Source organism: Pipistrellus hanaki (genome assembly GCF_964339955.1).
Source record: "Pipistrellus hanaki genome assembly, chromosome: 2".
Taxonomy (NCBI): domain Eukaryota; kingdom Metazoa; phylum Chordata; class Mammalia; order Chiroptera; family Vespertilionidae; genus Pipistrellus; species Pipistrellus hanaki.
The window spans coordinates 44,425,580-44,447,668 of record NC_140504.1 but is presented as its reverse complement, the minus strand read 5'-3'; the positions used below and the strand labels follow the sequence as shown (position 1 = coordinate 44,447,668).

Here is a 22,089-nt window from a genome sequence, read left to right as displayed (position 1 = left end):
AATATAGTCATCTACAAATCAAGAAGTGATGGATGAAACCAACCCTGTCAGCACCTCGACCTTGGAATTCTCGTCTCCAGAACTGTGAGAAATCAATTTTTTTTGTTGTTTAAACCACTCAGTCTATGGTATTTTGTTATGGCAGCCCTAGAAAACCATGCACTCATTAAATAGTAGGAAACAATGTAAAAAAGTAATTCCATAACACAGATGAGAATTTAAAAGACAAAGTAACACCTGGAACCCAAAAGGAACCTTGGGGGAAAAGTAGCCAAAGAACTAAGCTCTAAAATGATTATTCTTTAGAGAGGCCTTAGTTTATTTTTCCTCAGAGCAAAAACATTAATTGGTAGTAAAAGAAATATAAGTATATTGTGGAGTAAAATGCAAAATTTACATGAACTTCAAAAAAAAAAACACAAGTGAATTTGAAAGAAATATTGCATATTGGTAGAGTGCTTTGCATTATATTCTTAGATTCCCAGGGATATGGTGCCCACTTGCTTCTTAGAGGAATTTTGGTAGACAATTTGGAAAAGCACTGTTCTAAAAATATCTGATGCCTCCCAGATAGTCTTTCTTCTATAAAAGGCATCTCAGTGCTTTATTCTGTGCCAAGGGCTTTGAAAGATGACAATAGCAGATACAAATGGATTCTACTCCCTGCCCTGCTTGGAATTGATGCTTCCAAGTGGGACAAATGTGTAGACAGGTTCCAATGTCAGAGAAAGGGGGGAGAATAAACAGAGCTCTCCCTTTAGACAGCCTTGATGTATGTCAGGGTTTGAAAAGGAACCACCTATGAAGACTGTTCTAAGGAGCACAACCATTTTCTCCTCACGCATCTTTTAGCCAAACTTAGCTGAGCCACTGAGGTGAGGCATTAGATGCTTCCTTCCCCTCTCCAGATTCTTGGCACATGCATCATCTGGATAAAGGCCTGGGGACTAACTGCAAAAGAGAATGTCACCACTAAAAGTCAGACTACCTTAACATGCAGGTGTAGTTGCCCGTGTCATTGAGAAGGGTGGGCCGGAACCAGAGCACATCTTTCTCCTTACTAATGCGGTTCTCCGGGAGGCGGAAGTTAATTGGTTCCTCCAGGTCTCGGTCCTGCCTAGTCCAATACCAGATCAGAGTAAGGCCAGCTGAATGGGCTGTGCTGTAGTTATATTTCAAGAAGTGTTCAAAGAGTGGGCACTTGATGCGAGCTGGCTCATCTTCAAACACTTGGATCTGCCTCATGGTGTCTAGTCCCCAGTCATCGCAGCGTTCTGGAACAATCAAAAAGAAAAGGCAGGTGAGTCACCTCACATTTTCTCTCCAGGTACCCAATCTTTCCCAGGAACTTCCTTCTCTAATCACCTTCAATCACCTCTCTTTAATAACTACATGTAACAGGCACCTGTGAAATAAAGAATCACTTCCCCCTTATTCCTTTACCGTTTTATGACTATCTCTTGGATAATAATTGGATTCAATAGCTTGACCCCACTGTACTCTGAGAGATATGGGGGAGAATCTCATCTGAAAAATAAGTCATATAGGGATCTCATGGGGCAGGGATCTCAGCTGTTACATCACACTCCCTTCTCTTTTGGAAATCGAGACACAGCATTGTATACGAGAAGGATCATTTATTCTTTAATTAAGGGTTTGATAAATGTCTACCATGTGCCCCTTAGCTTAGTTAAGCCCTGTAAGTACAATAGCGAGCAAGAGCAGACATGGTTCCTGATGTTACTGAACTTTCAGTCTAGTGAGGAAGTACTGAAGTACTACTTAATTCCTTAAATAAGTATTACTTTACAACTATGATAAGTCTAAGAAGTGCATGGTGTTATGAGAGCATATATATTTGTAATAATTGGAAATTTGTGCTTGTGTTGCTCAGCCATGAAATAAATAAAATGTTACGCAAATGGTAAAGGGGGAAAAGCAAAAGTCATGTGCTCTTTGACTCCTGTGGGGGCAGGGATCCTGACTTTAGGACTAGATCTGAGCTCTCCTTTGGCAATACAATCTGAGCCACATTTGTAATTTTAGATATCCTACTTGCCACATTAAAATGTTTTAAAAAGCAGGCAAAACTATTTTTGCATATTTTGTTAAACTCAATAATATGTCCAAAACACTCTTTATGCACTAATGAGTGGTTTTATATTTGCATTCTTCATTTGGTACCAAGTCTTCAGGATCTGACGTGTTTAACAACTGCAGCACATCTGATTTTTAGCTAGTCATGTGTGTTTACTGAACACCATGTGAGAGAACAGACCTTAAGAAGTCAAGAGGTTTCAGTGACACTCATCAGGGAACAAAGGTACTATAATTTCAATGACTCAGTTGAATAAATTCATAATGACTTTCATAATTTATTTTTAAAATGAAAAGTAATCACTTGTATATACAGAAAAATGATAATAAATTACCTTTTTATGAACTATGGAGAGTTCTAGATCTCATCATATGGAGACAAGAACAGAGAAATTAGGGGTGATAGAGTATTAAAGAGCCCAAAGCAACAACCTTAAAACAGTTTTTTCCCCTCTCACAACCCTTACATACATACACATGCATTTTTAATAATGTAATATTCCTGACAGTTCAGCTGACATTAAAACTTTTCATCCATTGCTGAAACTGGTTTGGCTCAATGGATAGAGCGTCGGTCTGCGGACTAAAAGGTCCCAGGTTCAGTTCTAGTCAAGGGCATATGCATTGGTTGCGGACACATCCCAGAAAGGGGTGTGCAGGAGGCAGCTGATTGATGTTTCTCTCTCTTAGATGTTTCTAGCTCTCTATCCCTCTCTGTAAGAAAATCAATAAAATATATTCTTAAAAAAACTTTTCATCCATAGCATAAAAATTAAAAATAATATATTCTAAGTTATATTTTAAAATAGTTATACCAATTTTTAAATTATAGTCAATCAAATAGTGATTTGCCATACACCAATATCCATCTAGAAATATGTAAACAAGTTTTCTTTTAATCTTTGGTAAGTCTATTCTGTTCCTTTTTCTCCTTGACCTTGTATTAATTCTACTATCTTCACACATAATTTTATTTTAATAAAATAGATTTGTTTGAATTTTTAAACATTTTTGTGTAATATATAATGCTCTTTGTTGAAAAGTTGAATTTTATTATGGTAATAATACATACAACTTAAATGATATATATTTTCAACTTAATAAGTAATTAGTAAATATAAAACATAAAATTGTATTGCAAATCATCTCTTGATAATAATCAGGGTGGGCTACTTTTGAATGAGAGGAGCTAGGCATTACTTGAAAATGTTTTATGTAAACGTAAGCATTGAAAAATCTGTCCATAACTAAGAACAAAAGGAGTTTACTCCTAGCAAGGTTATTCAGTCTTTAAACTCCTTTGGAGTTTTATGCCCCATTTATATTTTTATCATAACAAATTATTTTAATGACCTATCACTTGACATCTCTGGAAGATAAAGTTTGAATAAACAGACCTAATTCACATTCCTTCCTATTTCCACATTCTCTCTCTCTCTCTCTCTCTCTCTCTCTCTCTCTTTTCTTGTGAGGACAAAGTGAGAAGGAAGCCCCTTGCAAACTGGGGGGAAAGTTCTCACCAGACACTAATCTGTCAGTGCCTTGATCTTGGAATTCTCAGCCTCCTGAAATGTAATACATATGTGTTGTTTAAACCATCAATCCATGGTATTCTTTTACAGCAGCCAGAACTGACTAAGATACCCAGGAAAACCTAAATAAGAGACCACTAGCAATAAGAGACCACCAGCACCTTCACCAGCATGCTGTCTGGCCTTTCAAAGCTGACAGGTGATATAAGACCAAGCCACACTTCTGTTAGCAGAACTGCCTAGGCAGCCTATAGCTCCTGAGAAAAATACATGTGTAACAAACAAAATGAAGTTTGTCACTAAAGTTTATGGTTGTTAGGCAACATTTTGGTGATGGCAGAAAATGGATAGAACAACTAAATTAGTGGCTACTTTAAGTTTGATAAAAGCAAAGGATTTGAAGCTTTATGACTTGCAAAGAGATTTGTGAGTAAGTAATAAATCTCTAGGTAAATATTATATTTGGAAAGTTTAACAAACTGGCTTTTCTAAGACTCAACAAATTGTTTCTACTTATAATTGCTTTCATTTAGAAACACCTTTTGAAAGCCAATATACAGAGAAAGTATTGTGAGATCAAAATGTTGTTCACATCAATTCAAACTTGATACTAAAATACTTTACAAAACATCTACCTTAGTTTATTCTTTAAACTGTTTTCAGTCAAACTGCAAAATTGCAGAATTAGCTCATTCAATTTATAGAAAAATATAACCATAGTTTTTTGTTTTTTTTTTAGATAACTATGTCAGATTATATACATGCATCCAATTTCATTCCTTTCTGAAACTCCACAAAAACTAAAATTACTTTTCAAGACATAACCCCAAATAACAGCAAGGACAGGAGAAAAGGTAACAGCAACACCAAAATGAACAAGTGGTAACAAGCTTAGCCTGGTTAGAATAAATAATCCTGCCAGCAGGGAAAAAATGGAGAACAAATCCATCAGCAATGCAGAGTACAGAAAAGACCCAGGAGGAGCTATCAGTAGCAACATAACAACAACAAAAAAAAACAAACACAAAACATTAGTGCTATTCACCAGTATCCCTGTGTTCGCTTCTAGACATATTGTAAGATTATACTCACATTCCCTCTAAAGGATCAGCCATTTGAAGGGCCCTGATCCCTTTCCTTCTGGGTTGGCAAATTTGAAAGTACGGAGAATAAAACACTCTTAGCTTAGAACCCTTGATATGAAATATATATACACAGAGCTTTGTTTTACTAAGACATAGGAAATAGAGATTTGCATTTTACCAATGTGAATAATCTATTCTATCCTGGCAAATGCAATCAGTAACCTCAAAACTGAGGACATAGCAGAAGGTGGTGAAATAAGGACAATCAGATAAAGCTATGTCATACTTGACAACCTTTGCTGTAACGCACTCTCCTAGCACTCAGTAACCTTTCCCATTCAGCTCCAAGGATGAAGTGGTGAGACCTTTACCCATCAGGCCAGTGGTTGGGAAACCATGGCTTGCAAACCACATGTGGCTCTTTGGCCCCTTGAGTGTGGCTAGGGTTAGAACTACTTCTTCAAAATAGACTCACTCAGGCTGAAAACTGACTTCTGCGCATGGGCCATGAAGTTTCAATTGCGCTGTATGTATGCTCCCGCATATGGTATTTTGTGGAAGAGCCACACTCAAGGGGCCAAAGAGCTGCATGTGGCTCGCGAGTCATGGTTTGCCAACCACTGCACCAGGCAAAAGAATGAATGAATCTTCTAAGGAAAATATGGCTGGTTTTAGAAAAAGATGTCTCAGTGGTTCATTAACAAATTGCACCTCCACACCATCCAACAGAAAAGCTCAAGGTTAACAAGCCTCACACTCATATTTAGAATTTTTAATTTTATTTTTCAAGTACATTTATATTCAATACTAGAGGCCCTGTGCATGGAATTCATGCATGGGAGCGGGGGAAGGGTTGTCTGACTGCCCATTTAGACCCAATCCCGGTGGGATCCCTCTCACAATCCAGAACTGTTGGCTGCCAACTTCTCGCCTGTCTGCCTTCCTGATTGTCCCTAACTGCTTCTTCCTGCCAGCCTGATCACCCCCTAACCACTCCCATGTCAGCCTGGTTGATGCTTTACTGCTCCCCTGCCGGCCTGTTTGTCCCCAACTTCCTTCCTCTGCTGGCCTGGTCACCCCTAACTGCCCTCCCCTACAGGGTTGGTCACCTCCAACTGCCTTCCCTTGCAGGCCTGGTGCCTCCCAACTGCCCTCCCCTGCTGACCATCTTGTGGTGGCCATCTTGTGTCCACATAGTGGCAGGATCTTTGACCACATAGGGACAGCCATTTTGTGTGTTTGAGTGATGGTCAATCTGCATATTACTCTTTTATTAGATAGGATAGAGGCCTGGTGCATGGGTGTGAGCCAGCTAGTTTGCCCTGAAGGGTGTCCTGGATCAGGGTGGGGGTTCCCTTGGGACATGGGGCAGCCTGAGTGAGGGGCCTGTGGTGGTTTGCAAGCTGGCCATTCCCCACTGTGATCCAAATGGAGGCCCTGGTATCTGGAATTTATTTATCTTCTACAATTGAAATTTTGTAGCCTGGAGTGGAGCCAAGCCTTCTGTTCAGTACATGGCTGCAGCCGTTTCTATTTGGATTTCTTTACCTTCTATAATTAAAACTTTGTAGCCTCGAGTGGAGGCTTAGGCCTGCTGGGGCAGGCAGAAAGCTTGACTTCTTTTTTTTTTATTGATTTTTTTTTACAGAGAGGAAGAGAGAGAGAGCCAGAAACATCAATGAGAGAGAATCATCAATCAGTTGCTTCTTGCACACCCCCTAGTGGGGATGTGCCTGCAACCAAGGTACATGCCCTTGACTGGAATCAAACCCAGGACCCTTGAGTTCTCAGGCCAAGGCTCTATCCACTGAGCCAAACCAGTTTCAGCAGAAAGCTTGACTTGTTCCTTTGCCAGAGAAACCCAAGCCTCTGTGGCTACAGCCATCTTGGTTGGGGTTAATGTGCATAGGTGTTCTGATTGGCTGGTGGGTGTGGCTTATGGAATGGAGTGATGGTTAATTTGCATATTGTTTTTTTTTTTTTTAGGTAGGGTTATTTTTTTTTTTATTAGTTTCAGGTATATAGCACATAGTGGTTAGATGATTCTGTCATTTACAGAATGGTCCCCTAGCTATTTCAAGTCCCCACCGGCATATACCCTAGGCTCTACTTTACATTTTTATGATGATTTTGTAACTATCAATGTGTAGTTCTTAATTCCTTAGCTTTTTCCAGCCTCCTCTCCAACCCCTTCCTATCTGACAACCATTATTTTGTTCTCTTTATCTATGAGTCTGTTTCTATTTTATAGTTCATTTATTTTGTTATTTAGATCCCATATATAAGTGAAATTATATGGCATTTGGCTTTTTTTTTTGTCTGACTTATTTCACTTAGCTTAATATTCTCTAGCTTCTCCATGCTGTTACAAATTATAAGACTTCATACTTTATTACAGTCTAGTAATATTCTGCTGTATAAATCCCTACATATTTTTTATCCATTTGTATTGATGGGCTCTTGGGTTGCTTCCATATCTTGGATATTGTAAATAAAGTTGCAGTGAACAAGGGATTTGTATATTCTCTTGAATTAGTGTTTTGGGTTTCTTCAGATATATTCCCAAAAGCAAATCCCTATTTTCTGTAACTTAATATAACAAAGCTCTGCTATATATCATGCACATCAAAGGATCTAAGCTAAGGAAATCTCATTCTATGTATTTTTATATTTGCCAATGCAGAAAGAAAGGGAACTGGATGAAACTGCTAAGCTATAAGGCAGCTCCATTATTAACTTTTTAAGGAAACTCCATGCTATTTTTCATAGTGGCTGTAATAATTTATAATTCCACAAATACTGCATGAGGGTTCCCTTTTCTCCATATACTCACCAACACTTGTTTGATTTCTTATGACAGCCATTCTGACAGGTATGAGGTGACAGCTTGTGGATTTAATCGGCATTTCTCTGATAGTGACTTTGAGCATCCTTTCATATGTCAACAGGCCATTTGTATGTCTTATGTGGAGAAGTATCTCTTCAGGTCTTCCACCCACTTTTTATTTGGATTGTTTGTTTGGCATTACATTGTATAAGTTATTGATAAATTTTGGATATTAACCCCTTATCAGATTTATCATTGGTGAATCACTTCCCACATTCAGTAGGATGTCTTTTTTGTTTTGTTGATTTTCTTTACTGGGAAAACAGTTTTTAGTTAGATGTAGCTCCATTTGTTTATTTTTATTTTTCCCTTGTCCAAGAGGATATATCAGGAAAAAAAAAATATTGCTGAGAGAAATGTTAGAGTATATTGCTTATGTTTTCTTATAGAAGCTTTATAGTTTTGAGTCTTACATTAAAGTATTTAATTCATTTTTAGTTTATTCTTATATATGGTGTAAGAAGGCAGTCTAGTTTAAATTTCTGCATGTATCTGTCCATTTTTTTCCATAATTTAAAAAAGTTTTATTATTTATTTATTTATTTATTTATTTATTTATTTATGTTTAAATATTTTTAAGTGTGTTTCTTATAGGCTTCATTTGGTTGGGTCTTGATTTTTTAAATCAATTTGAAAATTTCTACCTTTTAATTGGGTTGCTTAATACATTTACATTCAAAGTGATTATTGACATGGTCAGTTTTAAATTTGTCATCTTTAATTTTTTTCTTTTTGTCCTTATTTTTTTGCCTCATCACCATTTATCCCCCTTATGCCTTCTTCCACCTCCACCCACCACTTTTCTTCCAGCAAACACCATACTGTTGTCCATGTCCATGAGTTATTTTTGTTCCCAGTCCCTTTTAGCTCAATCCCAGCCTCCCCACAACCAGAGCTGAACTGTCAGCTTGCTCTCTATCTATGAGTCTGTCTCTATTTTTATTTTTTTGGTTAATACTCACCTGAGGATTTTTTAAAATATACTTTTATTGTTTTTAAGAGATAAAGGGTGAGGAGAGAGAGAGAGAGAGAGAGAGAGAGAAATATTAATGATGAGAGAGAATCATTGATAGTCTGCCTCCTATATACCCTCTACTGGGGATTAAGCCCACAACCTGGGCAAGTGCCTTAACCAGGAATCAAATCATGAACTCCTGGTTCATAGGTTGACACTCAATTACTGAGCCACACCAGCTTGGCCTGAGGATATTTTTTCCTTTGATTTTTAGAGAGAGTGGAAGGGAGGGGGGAAGATAAAGAGAGAGATAAACATTGATGTGAGAGACACAGTGATTGGTTGCCTCACAAGCCTGGTGGGGATTGAACCTGCAACCAAGATATGTGCCCTTGACCAAAATGGAACCCTTGAACCTTAAGACCCTGGGCCAACACTCTATCCACTGAGCCAAACTGGCTAAAGGTATTTTTAAAAAAATATTTTTAAATTGAATTTTTAAGAGAAAGGGAGAGGAGAAGGGAAAGAGAAACATGGATGTGAGAATGAAATATTGGTAGGCTGCCTCCTACACACCTCTCCCACCAGGGATCCAGCCTGCAATCTTGGCATATGTCCTGACTGGGAATTCAACTGGCAACCTTTCAATGCACAGGGTAATGCCCAAACAATTGAGACACACCACCCAAGGTGAAGAGATTGTTTTTACCCCATTGTATGTGGTTGCCTTCTTTGTCATCTATTAATTGACCATATAGGGGTAGGTGTGGGGACTTAATTCTATTCTATTGATATATGGATCTGTTTTTATGCCAGTACCACACTGTTTTGAGTACTATAGCCTTGTAGTATAGTTTGATATCCAGTGGCCTTATACCACCAACTTTTTTTTTCTTTCTCAAAATAGCTGTTGCTATCTCAGTCTTTGTGATTCCATATTAATTTTTTTTATTATGAGTTCTAATTCTATCAAAAATGTCATTGGTATCTGTAGTTTACTTTGACTATATGGACATTTTAATGATGTTAATTCTTTCTATCTATGAGCACAGTAATGTTTCCATTTATTTGTATCTTCTTCAAACTCCTTATTCATTGTCTTGTAATTTTCAAAATACAGATGTATTTTTTTTCCCTCTTTGCCTCCTTACTAAATTTTTATCTCCTTGACTAAATTTATTTCTAGGTATTTTTTGATACAATTGTAAATAGAAGAATTTTCTTAATTTCTTTTTTTCTGATAATTTATTATTGGTATATAAAAATGCAATCAATTTCTGAATATTTATTTGGTATCCTGCTAAATTAATTCATTTATCATTTCTAGCAATTTCTGGTGATTCTATATATCTTTAGAGTTCTCTATAACCTTTAGAGTTCTCTAGAATATTTAGGTTCTCTATATTTAGTATCATGTCATCTGCAAATAATGACAGTTTTACTTCTGCCTTTTTAATTGAGATGGGATATAAATTGATCATATAGCACTTTCAAATGGGATTTATTCTTCAGATGCAAGTTGGGTGCAATAATCATAAATTAATATAATACACCACATATACAAAATGAAGGATAAAAACTACATGATCATGTCAATAAATGCAGAAAAAGCATTTGATAAAATCCAGCATTTATTTATGACAAAAACTTACAGCAAAGTGGAAATAGAAGGATCTGTGTGATCATTTTAATGTATTGTTACATTTGGTTTGCTAATGTTTTTGTTAAGAATTTTTGCATCTATGTTCAATAAGAATATTTGCCTATAATTTTCTTTCTTTGTAGTGTCTTTATCTGGTTTTGAAATCAAGATAATGCTGACCTGGTAAAGTGCTTGGGAGTTTTCCCACCTCATGAAATTTTTGGAATAGCTTGAGAAGGATAGGTGTTAGTTCTTTTTTGAATGTTTGATAAAGTTCACTTGTGAATTATTTAACTGGGATTTTTAAAATTATTATTATTGCTTTGATTTCATTGGTTGTAATTTGTCTATCCAGATTTTCTGTTTCTTCTTGATTCATTCTTGGAAGATCATATTTAGAATTTTTAAGCAGCTTTTTAACCACTTCTTATAAATGAACAGATAGCCCCAGAACACATCTGAGACAAATCTTGACCATGAAAGGTAACATCCAAATAAGCAATGTAAGAGAAAGCCAAATTATTCAAATTAAAAAAATCTTTAAAAACCAATCATCATTAACATCCTCTAAAAAATTAGGGCACTGCTACTTTCATGAAGCAAGAACAGGATGATATAACAAAAAAATATTTAGAGAAAAGCAAAGCTCATTAAAATTAAAGTTATGATTGCAATAAATGGGTTGTTTGAAAGTTAAAGTTGAAAATTTCTTAAAAAAGGAGAACAAAAATAAAAAAGACAAGAAAATAAGAAAACCAGTCCAGGAGTCTCATCATCTCAATGATAGGAAACCCAAAGGAAAAGAAATTTTAAAAAAAGAAAAGAAAACTCTAAATTAACTAATTCAAATTAATTCCAGAACTAAAATATATAACCTTCCAAGTTAAGAGGACCTCTCATTCCCATTGCACAGTAGATAAAAACAGACTTACATCACAAAAAATCTTTTTTAAACTAGACAAAAATTATACAATCCGCCAGATAGTAAGAAAGAGGTGGAAAATGGTTATACACAAAAGATCACATATCATCATGACTTTGGAACATTCAAAGACAAGACTGGATGGAAATGAAGGAATTCATCTAAAAGAAAATTATTTCTGAACTCTGTCTAAACCCAATGAAACCATCAAGTGTGAAGGTAACATTTTCAGACACATAAAGACCAAGAAATTTGATATTCCATGTGCTCTTTATCGGGAATCTTCTGGGAGATGCATACTACCAAAACCAGATTTTAAAAAAATCAAGAAAGAGGAAACAATGTGATTATGGAACAGGGATCTAATTAGAGAGAAAGAAGAAGGACCCCTGAAGAATAGTGAAGGAGATCCCAGGATAACAGCTAAGCAGCAGAGCTTGGTGATGGATTGGTGTAAGTAGAAAGAAATGGAAAGGGCCAAAAAATAATAAATTGGCCCTGACCGGTTTCACTCAGTGAATAGAGTGTCGGCCTGCGGACTCAAGGGTCTCAGATTCGATTCCGGTCAAGGATATGCACCTTGGTTGTGGGCACATCCCCAGTGGGGGTGGTGTGCAGGAGGTAACTGATGTTTCTCTCCCATTGATATTTCTGACTCTCTATCCCTCTCCCTTCCTTTCTGTAAAAAAAAAAAAAAAAAAAAATTAATAAAATATATTTAAAAACAAAAAAAAACAAAAAAAACAAAAATAACTTGTAAATGATAGATTGCCTAGATAGATTAGCATTATAGAAAATTATGCTGAAAGACAAGTGAAAAGTATGAAAACTGTTACTAAAAGAAACAAATTAAAATAAGCATATGAAAACAAGACCATTAGTAACTTCAAAAACAAAGTTAACATAATCACAGTTCATTATTATGTGAAAACATTAATTAAGTAACTTAATTTAATCAAATATTGTTATGCTTTTATAGAGAAAGAGATGGGGAGAGGAAATAGAAGGAATGACAGTTTAAGAGAGAGAATTATACATTTTGTGTAATTTAAAATGTGAAGAAATAATGCTGAAATTAAAAATAAAAAATTTACACAAATTGGTTAGTAAAATATAGATCCAAATCATTAGAAGAAATATATAAAATAATAAAAATTGGTTGCCTCCGAGGAAGATAACTAATGGGAGAAAATGTTAAAGCATGAAGAATACAACTATATATATATATATATATATATATATATATATATATATATATATAATATATATATATATAATATTTAATATTTCAGCTTTAAAAAGCACACCTCTGAGTATGATTAAAATGTTAATAAAGAAAGGAGGGATGGAAGAAGGAAGAAAGGAAGGGAGGATATATCCAGTATGTCATACAATTGGCAAAGCCATCCTCAGTGTCAAATCATCTGAAGTATACCTACTTTCAGTTAGAAAAAAATAAAAATTTCAAAATTGTATTAATATATGTTGGAATGACAGTCACTCACTTTTGAATTACTGTGTACTAGAGGCCCAGCACACAAAATTTGTGTAGCAGTAGGGTGCCTAATCCTGGCCTGTGATCAGGGCTGATTTTCCTCTGTTGCCAGCAGCCCTCCCCACCCCCATTTCCCCATTCCCCATTGGGCAATCAGAGCCTGCAGCCAGGGGGAGGAACCTAGAGGTTGGATGTTCTTGCCTGCTCACCAGTCCTGCCCCCGCCTCCTTACCCCCACCAGTCACTGGTCATCCTCTATGTGTGGGGCAACCATTGAGGCAATTGGAGCCCCACTTGCTCACAGGTACCTTGGCCTGTGCCACCTGTGTTCACCGCCACCCACTCCCAGTTCCCTTTTCCCCATCAGGCAATCAGAACCTGCCAACCAGGGGGAGAGATCAAGCGGTTGGTCAGCAGGCCCTGATCAGGTGATCTTGGCCTGCAGACTGGGGGCAGCGCCTACATTGAGCACCTGCCCCCTGGTGGTCAGTTTGCATCATAGCAACAGGTCATTTAGCCATCCAGCTAATTTGCATATTTATGCTTTTATATATATTTAGGTAATTTAAAAGAGAGAGAGATACACAATTGGACAGCTCATGGATTTGGAACTTTACCATATTAAGTTTGTTTTCTGAGTGTAATAAGATACTACTGCCTTCTCTAGCTCATAAAATATATTCTTTATCCTAAAGGCATCTCTCTGAAGAGCTCTAAAGTATTTGTTCAAACTTGGATAATTATAGAGGCAACCCCACTCTGAAATATCTCTTAATTCAGATCACCCCAACTGGGCCTATAGATGACAGTTCTGATTTCATGACTCATTCTTTCTCTTCTTTTTTTTTTTTTTTTTTTTTGTTTTGTTTTGTTTTGTTAGTCTCACCTGAGGATATTTTTCCATTGATTTTTTTTTTTTAGAGATAGAGGGAGGGGGGAGACAGAGAGAGAAACATCGATGTAAGAGAGACACATACATTGGCTGCCTCCCACACAGGCCCCAACCAAGGCCAGGAATTGAGCCTGCAACCAAGGTATACGCCCTTGACTGGAATCGAACCCAGGACCCTTCAGCCCATAGTCTAATAATGCACATGACTCATTCTTAAAGGGAATACTGGTAAATTAGAAAGAGGATGCCTTTCTGGGGGTTAATGGTATCTTAATTAAAGGAGACTTTCTGGCACTAATATTACACATTAACTTTGTTTGGTCTTTATAGCATTGGGTGGTAATTAAGGGTAAGATAGATGATAAGTGGTAAATGAATTTTTTTTGTAAAGTAGGAGACTGCTGATTGTAAAACTAAAGATGAAAATTGTGAAAGCTAGTACAATATCTCAACAACAATTATATACTCAGACTAATTTAGGAAGAAGTATGAAATGGGATTTTGGTGATCATTAGGGCAGACTATGTCAGAGACTGGCTAAATGTTCATTAATCCTTTTTCCTCTTTCTTGACCCATATGAAAACTAAATATCCTTAGCAATTGGGTTGAGTCATGTGATTTAGGTCTAGCCAATGAGTGTGGCAAGAAATGCTATACCACTTCTAACTCCAAGCATAATCTTTGGTGCTTTTTCTTTCCTTTACATGAGACCTTACAGGACAGAAATTTCTGAAGAGGATAGCATCAAAAGATGGAAGGAGACTCGATCCCTGTCATTTCTCAAACCAGAGATATCAGGAATGCCATTTCAATTTCAAAGGGTTGCAATTGGGTCAAAAACAAACCTCTATAATGTTAAGCCACTGTGATTTGGAGGATATTTGTTACAGCAGTTAATTGTAGTGCCTATATCTCGATTAATAAAGCAATGCAGAATTTTTCTTTCAATGACATAATTTCATATATCAAAAGAAGACACTTTTTCAAATGCCATTTGTTAAAGGCCACTGCAAACTTAAATTTAAATGCTGATCAACAACCAAGGTTTTTAGCCAATGCCATAGGCTTAATATCTTTTCAACCAAGTTAAATGTATTATGGTTTAAGGAGAAAAGAAATTACCTTCTAGGTATCTCCTTTTTTGTAATGTTTCATAGACCAAATGAATAAGTCTATAAAGTGAGCCAGACACTTTTATTATAGGAACTAAAAACACATGTATTAGTATTCATAAATGTTAACAAAAATGGTATTATTATTGAGCTTCCTCTTCAGGGAATTTGCCCATTTGAAATTAGTTCTGTGAATTTTTAAGTTTCTCTAGCCAGCCACCTGAGGGCATTTTGTCAGAGCTTTTTAAATTATTCAATAAACAAATAAATACAAAATTAATGGCATCAAGTTAGAGTGCCATATAATTCCAAATTAATTATATGATTCTCTGCAGGCACCAGCAGAAACAAAGACTATAGAAAGGCTGTTATGCAAACACATTTGTCTCTAATAACAGCAAAGGGGTGATGAATTATTGGCACAGGGAATTACTTTTTGGTTTAGAATGTCCCTTCTTATACAGTCTACTCCCTGGTGGAAGCCTTCTCTGAATTGGCCCCTGAACATGGGGAACCATAGCGTCATCATTTCCCTCAGCCAAAGGATTTCTTAAGGCGGAATTTTGATAGCACAGAGGACTAATGGAAATGTGCAAAGCCTTGTGAAGCCAAATCACTGGAAAATCCAACCCACGCTCCTGACAGCAATTAGCATTTATGTAACAGGGTATACATTTTAACTAATTAATGTCACAAGACCCTCTTGAGCTTTCATGCCCATTCCTACATTACATGCCAGGAAACAGAGACAGAGAGATTAATTGACTTACTTTTCCCTGAGTGGTGGCACAAATAAAAGCTGCCTGAATATAGATCTAGGATGCTTGCCTTCTATCTATGTTCCCACATTCCAATCAAGATGTTTCCCATAGAAAAGCCCCTCATATATTTGTATTTATTACATATTTACTGAGAACCTGCTGTGAGCAAGGCATTGTGCTGGGTGCTAGGCAGATATAAGAAATCAGGAAGCTCAGATATAGAAAAAAGAAAAAGTTTTAAATATCAGAAGACCTCATGTGGAATTAATTTCTATATGTAATTATTTGCCCTGTGCTCTATACTTGCCATGTCATCCTGGCAAAATACTTCCTCTGTCAGATTCAGGTTCTGCATGTCTAACGTGCCTATTTTATAGCGTTGTGTAAGAATTTAAGGACCTGGCATATGAAAGAAGCTCAGTGCATATTAGCTGTATCTGGTAAATCTGAATGGGTCCTTGACCACCAAGAAGTTAATGATCTTATTAAAAAAGAAAGAGAGAGATCCAAAATTAAATAAATGAAAATATCTGGTGGAATGATCAATGGTTAGAATGGGATTTTAGTCAGGACCATAGTTACTATCCTGGCTAATATAGAGGGAATATTCAAATTGACCATCACTCAGTCACAAAGATGGTGGTGCCCATAGCCACAAGACGGTGGTGCCCATTTCCTTCAGCCCCACTAGAGCCCCCAGTTCTGGGGGTCAGCAGGCAGGTTGCACCACTTGCCTACCACTGGAGTCCCACAGTCCTTTCAGTTCCACTGCTGGTGAGCAAACAGCAGATAGCAGACAGCAGGGCCTGCTTGCCCATTACCACAGTGTCAAGCAGGCAGACCCCCTCAGAGAGCAGAGAACCATGGGGAGTGGGCCTAAGCCATCAGTAGGACATCCTCTGAAGGCTTACAGATTGGAGAGGGTGCAGGTCGGGCTGAGGGACACCCCTGTGCATGAATTTCAGGCACTGGGCTCTAGTACTATTTTATTATATTATATTATATTATATTATATTATATTATATTATATTATATTATATTATATTATATTATATTATATTATATTATATTAATTACATTATATTATATTATACTAGAGGCTCAGTATAAGAAACTCATGCATAGGTAGGGTCCCTAGCAGCTGCTAGCTCCCAGCCGGTTACTCCCTCCCCCTGGCTGCCTGCCACTGCCACACCTGGTGACTTGTTAAATTATTTCTGATGTCAGTTCACCTCTAACTCCCAGTTGGCTGAACTCCCATCCTTCGGGACAATTTGCATCTTGGCTTTTATTATATGTGATTATATTATATTACATTACATTATATTAATTATGTTATGTTAATTATATTATTTCAGGGTGGAGATAGTAGTCCTTAGATTGGATTGAGAATAGAACCAGTCCCTTTTAATGTTTCACATTGGAACCCCATGTGAATGAGGCCATTTTAAAAACTGTCCTTTCATTCTAGTTGTCCTATATAAGCCTGAAGGCAAAGACTAAGTCTAATAGAAGCACAGGTTTTATATCCATTTTGGTAGTTTTGATTAATTTTGTTTTTCTAGTGGTACACAGGGCTCCTCAGAAAATGTTAGCCTGGCACTGTGCTTCAGAGGGAATCCAAGATGTGAGCAAACTGGTTAGGTCGGCAATTTTGAATGAGTGTCATGAAGACAAAGAATAAATCAACACATTAAGTGTAGGCAAGTTTCTGAAGAAAATTTTAGAGTGCCAGATACTAAACATTAGGGTTGGGGACATAATTCAAAGAGGCTTTGACATGCCCTGGCTTTATTAATTAATTTAAAAAGTATGTACTGAATGACCTATCATGTGTCAATTACTTAAGTAGGTGCTCAGGACACATTTCTGAGCAAAACACAAGTCCCATGAAGCTCACCTTCTAACACAGGGATACTGACAATAAACAGTCAAAATTCCAAATAAGAAAAGTATAGAGCATATTGGAATATTGGAATGTGGTAAATCAATGGGACAAAGCAAAACATGGAACCTGTTAACAGGGTTCAGGAAAGAGAGATTGGGGGAGAGTGGAGAGTCTGGAGTATGCAGTTTTAATAAAGGTAGTCAGGGTATGTCACTCAACAATTATAAACCTCCATAACCACATTCAAAAAAAATGAAGCTTGTACTAATATAGAGCAGTAGTGCAAACAGAATGAGCCTAGGATATAAAGTACCATTGAAACTAAAGTTCTATGCACATATTAGTTAATAAGTAAATTATTAACATTTCTATGGGAAAATTATTTCCTCTCCCCAGGTCTACAGTAGAGAATTTTAGACATAGCCTATTTACAATGTCTCTATACTCCCCTTTTTCTAGACTATGGGAATTTGCAGTTGGACAAATGGCCATTCAGAGAAAAGGCCACCTTCCCCAGCTTTCCTCTCACTTGTAGGTGGTCAGCTAAGTTCCAGCCAACCCACTATGTTTGAAATAATAATGTGGTCAATTCCAGAAACCTTCCCTGAGAAACAGTGGCATGTTCCTGTGTTTTCTAGGCTCTTGCCCCATCTCATTTCTTACATCTTGCTACTGTACAGATGGATATGACAGTGGGAATTGCATTGTAGATCATAAGAATGAGGGACACATCCTAAAGATTATGGAATATGAAAGTGAATAAAGAATGGAGCTGCCTTACCAGCCCTGAACTTTCTGCCTCTAGGTTTTACATGATAAATAACTTTTTTTTTATCTCCTTACTACTCAAAGTGTAGCCCAGAACCATTATTATCATCATCATCCCCTGGGAGCTTGTCCGAATTATAGATTTTCAGGCCCCACACTAACCTTCTGAATCAGAATCTACAGTTTAACAAAATCCACAGGTGATTTCTATGCACAGTCACATTGGAGAAATATCAGTTTAAAACTATGATTTTGAGTCTTCTTATCCAAAGCTGATCATCATCCTTACTGATAACAATATCCTACTTCATCTGTTATAAGTGAGTTGTTGAATTATTTCTGATGTTTTATCCACCCCATGAGTCTATGTCTTTTTGATTAATATTTACATTTTAAAATATATTCCTTTTTGTTCCTCAGTAGGAAAAAGTATTTAAAATATCTTAATAGTTTTCTAGCAGTATCTTATTAATAGATCACCAGTTTTCAAAAACATCTACAAACTACATCTCCTAGAGTATGATTTAAGTGGAAATAATATTCAGAGTAGAGCTACTTAAACAAAGGTTTAGAAAATGTTGCTGAGATTTGATAGTTGCCAACTAAGCCATCAAAATGAGAGAACTTATGCCAAAACTGGTTTGGCTCAGTGGATAGAGCGTCGGTCTGTGGACTGAAAGGTCCCAGGTTAGATTCCGGTCAAGGGCATGTACATTGGTTGTGGGCACATCCTCAGTGGGGAATGTGCAGGAGGCAGCTGGTCGATGATTCTCTCTCATCGGTGTCGATGTTTCTAGCTTTCTATCCCTCTCCCTTCCTCTCTGTAAAAAATCAGTAAAATATCTTAAAAAAAAAAACAAGAATAAAAACAAAAACAAAAATAGAGAACTTAAGGGTGAGTGAGGGAAGCTGGATTAGACATTCTCATGTTGCTTGTACTGTTCAACAACACTGAGTTAATAACTCAACAGATGGACCGGATAATTAGACATACATTACTCCCACAAAAAAAAAGGGGGGGAGTTTTCTTAATTGAGTAATTTTAATAAAATAAGAAGTAACCCTAAATGGTTGATAGGATTTGCTAGATACGGAAAAAAAATATCCAATTTAGAAAACAGGCTGGGAGAGAGGGAATCCAGAGCTACTGCTTTAATCCTGCAGGGGTTGTCAGTGTTTGTTCCTAAAACAATTTTTATTCCCAATAGTGTTCTCCTCCCTTCTTCAATTCAGAGCATGTATTTTTTTTTTTTTTTTATTGTTTAAGGTGTTTCAAATAGTAGTACATATGTCTCCTTTTTCCCCCCCACTGACTTTCTCCTCGGCCCTCTCCCCTACCCTTATCCCAGTGTCTTGCGTCTATTGGTTATTTTGAAAAGTGTCTATTTAGGTCCTTTTCCCATTTTTTTTAATTGGATTGTTTATCTTCCTTGTGTTAAGTTGTATGGGTTACCTGTAAATTTTGGAGATTAAACTCTTATCAAAGATAACATTGGCAAATATGTTCTCCCATGCAGTGGGCTTTCTTGTTGTTTTGTTGATGGTTTCTTTTTGCTGTGCAGAAGCTTGTTATTGTGATGTAGTCCCATTTGTTTATTTTCTCCTTAGTTTCCATTGCCCTAGGAATTGTATCAGTAAAGATATTGCTACAACAAATGTCTGCTATTTTGTTGCCGATGGCTTCTTCTAAGATTTTTATGGTTTCCCTTCTTATGTCAGAGCATGTATCTTTACATCATCCTAAAGACTGCTATTTTATATCAATTATAAATTATATGCCTGGCTAGTTAAAAATAAATAAAAATAATGTAGAGAAAGTCTTTACCAGACAAATGTTAAAACAAAGAAAAGAAAAAGAAAAATGTGAAAAACAAAAATGAACACTAATATGAAAACAACCATACCTATGAAGTTTGAATTCAGAACATATACCATAGTGAGTGATACATAAAGCTATAAAATCAAATTATCCAGAGAATGAGTTAGAGTTGGGGTATTTCTAATTATTATTATTAGAGGACCAGGATTCTAGGATTTTGGAACAATTTTGTTTTCATTCAATACCTGCCATGTGGAGTTCCTCTCTTAGCTTGTGAATATGAATGTCATATATATATATATATATATATATATATATATATATATATATATATATATATATGTGTGTGTGTGTGTGTGTGTGTGTGTGTGTGTGTGTGTGTGTGTATATATATATATATATATATATATATATATAAATGTGTGTGTGTGTGTGTTTATGTTTTTATTGAGTTTGGAGAGGAAAGGAGAGGGAGAGAGAGAGATAGAAACATCAATGATGAGAGAGAATCATTGATTGGCTGCCTCCTGCATGCCCCACACTGAGGATCAAGCCCACCACCTGGGCATGTGCCCTGACTGGGAATGGAACTGTGACCTCCTTGGTTCATAGGTCGACACTCAACCACTGAGCCACACTGGGCATGAGTGTCACTTTCTACAAAGCTTTTTTTGTTGCAGAGGATTGAGAAAAACAATGAGTTCTCTGGAGAATTTTACAGTTCCCAGGTCGAGAGGGGCTTCTGAAGGTCTGTAAGCTCTTTCTTGGTCCTCATCAAATCATTTCACAAAGGGTTACTGGAGATCCAACAAAAAGACCTATAATCATCATGCATTAAGGTCCAAGAAGGGCCCAACAGACACCTTCCCACTGCTGTACCTAATGTGAAAGAACATTGAATAACATCATCTAGTAGTCGCCCAGAACAAACTCTGCGTCTCTCATCATAGTGGCAGTGGGGGTTAGCAGGCTAAAGAATGGATGCTGGATGTGCTGCCTCTGTACCAGGGTTTCATTATTTTATTTTTTTTTTAAATCACTATAATGAACTTCCTGGCACAGCTGAAGGGAGTGATTTTCTTTGCAGGACTGTTGTGACAATAAATAAATGGACTTGTGTTCAGTGGGGCACAGTACATTGAAGAAACTCTACACAGCTATTAGTTCCTTTATGTGGGATTATTTTTTCTTTTCCCCAACCAATATTTTCTAATCCATGGTTAAGAAGTAAAGATCAATACTATTCTTATGTAATAGTCAAGCAGCCTTTGCTTTCTGTATTAATAAATACATAATATTTGTTCAGGATCCTATGAGTATTAGGAGCTATACACAACACGGAGACAAAAACCTGGTCTCCATTTTGAATTTTCACTCAAGAGACAGATTTTCAGTGTTGGAGATAAAGGTATTTCCCACATTGGCATAGATATGGGTAAATCTGGTAGTAATCTCTGGTTCCAGTATGACAGCTCCATTCCACAGATGAGGGGAATGAAGCTAAGAAAGGATAAAAGAGAGGTAAGAGAGATGGGCCAACAATATAGGGTTGGACAAAAGTAGGTAGTTATCAGTCATCATACCTTAAAAGATAAATTATAAGTAAGGATATGAAATAACTAGAGGCCCAGTGCACAAAATTCATACCCAGGGGGGTGGGAGGTGTATCCCTCAACCCAGCCTGCACCCTCTTCCAATCTGGGATCCCTCTCACAACCCAGGACTGCTTGCTCCCAACTGCTCACATGCCTGCCTTCCTGAATGCCCCTAAACGCTTCTGCCTGCCAGCCTGATCATCCCCTAACCACTCCCCTGCCAGCCTGATTGATGCCTAGCTGCTCTCCTGCCAGCCTGATTGCCCATAATTGCCCTCCCCTGCAGACCTGGTCACCCCAAACTTCCCTCCCCCATAGTCCTGCTCCCCCCAAAAACTGCCCTCACCTGCAGTCCTGGTCCCCCACCACCTCAATTACCCTTCCCTGCAGGCTTGGTTGCCCCCCGCCCCCAACTTCCCTCCTCTGCCAGCCTGGTCACCCCTAACTGCCCTCCCCTGCAGGCTTGATTGCCCCCAACTGCTCTCCCTTGCAGGCCTGGTCTCTCTCAACTGCCCTCCCTTGCTGGCCTGATGGCCCACAACTGCCTTCCCTGTAGGCCTGGTCCCTCCCAACTGCCCTCCCCTGCTGGCCATCTGTGGTAGCCATCTTGTGTCCACATGGGGGCAGCCATCTTTGAC

The 22,089-nt window shown here is 37.3% G+C and overlaps 1 protein-coding gene across 4 annotated transcripts in view; it reads right to left on the bottom strand.

The window, feature by feature from the left end:
• IL1RAP (interleukin 1 receptor accessory protein) overlaps positions 1-22,089 on the bottom strand; it is a 155,517-nt gene that overhangs the window by 49,763 nt on the left and 83,665 nt on the right. For all 4 annotated transcript variants that reach the window (XM_084872577.1, XM_084872579.1, XM_084872580.1 and 1 more), the window contains exon 3: positions 989-1,274. In XM_084872577.1, the coding sequence (XP_084728703.1) occupies positions 989-1,274 (286 nt within the window). The remainder of the gene's footprint in view (positions 1-988; positions 1,275-22,089) is intronic.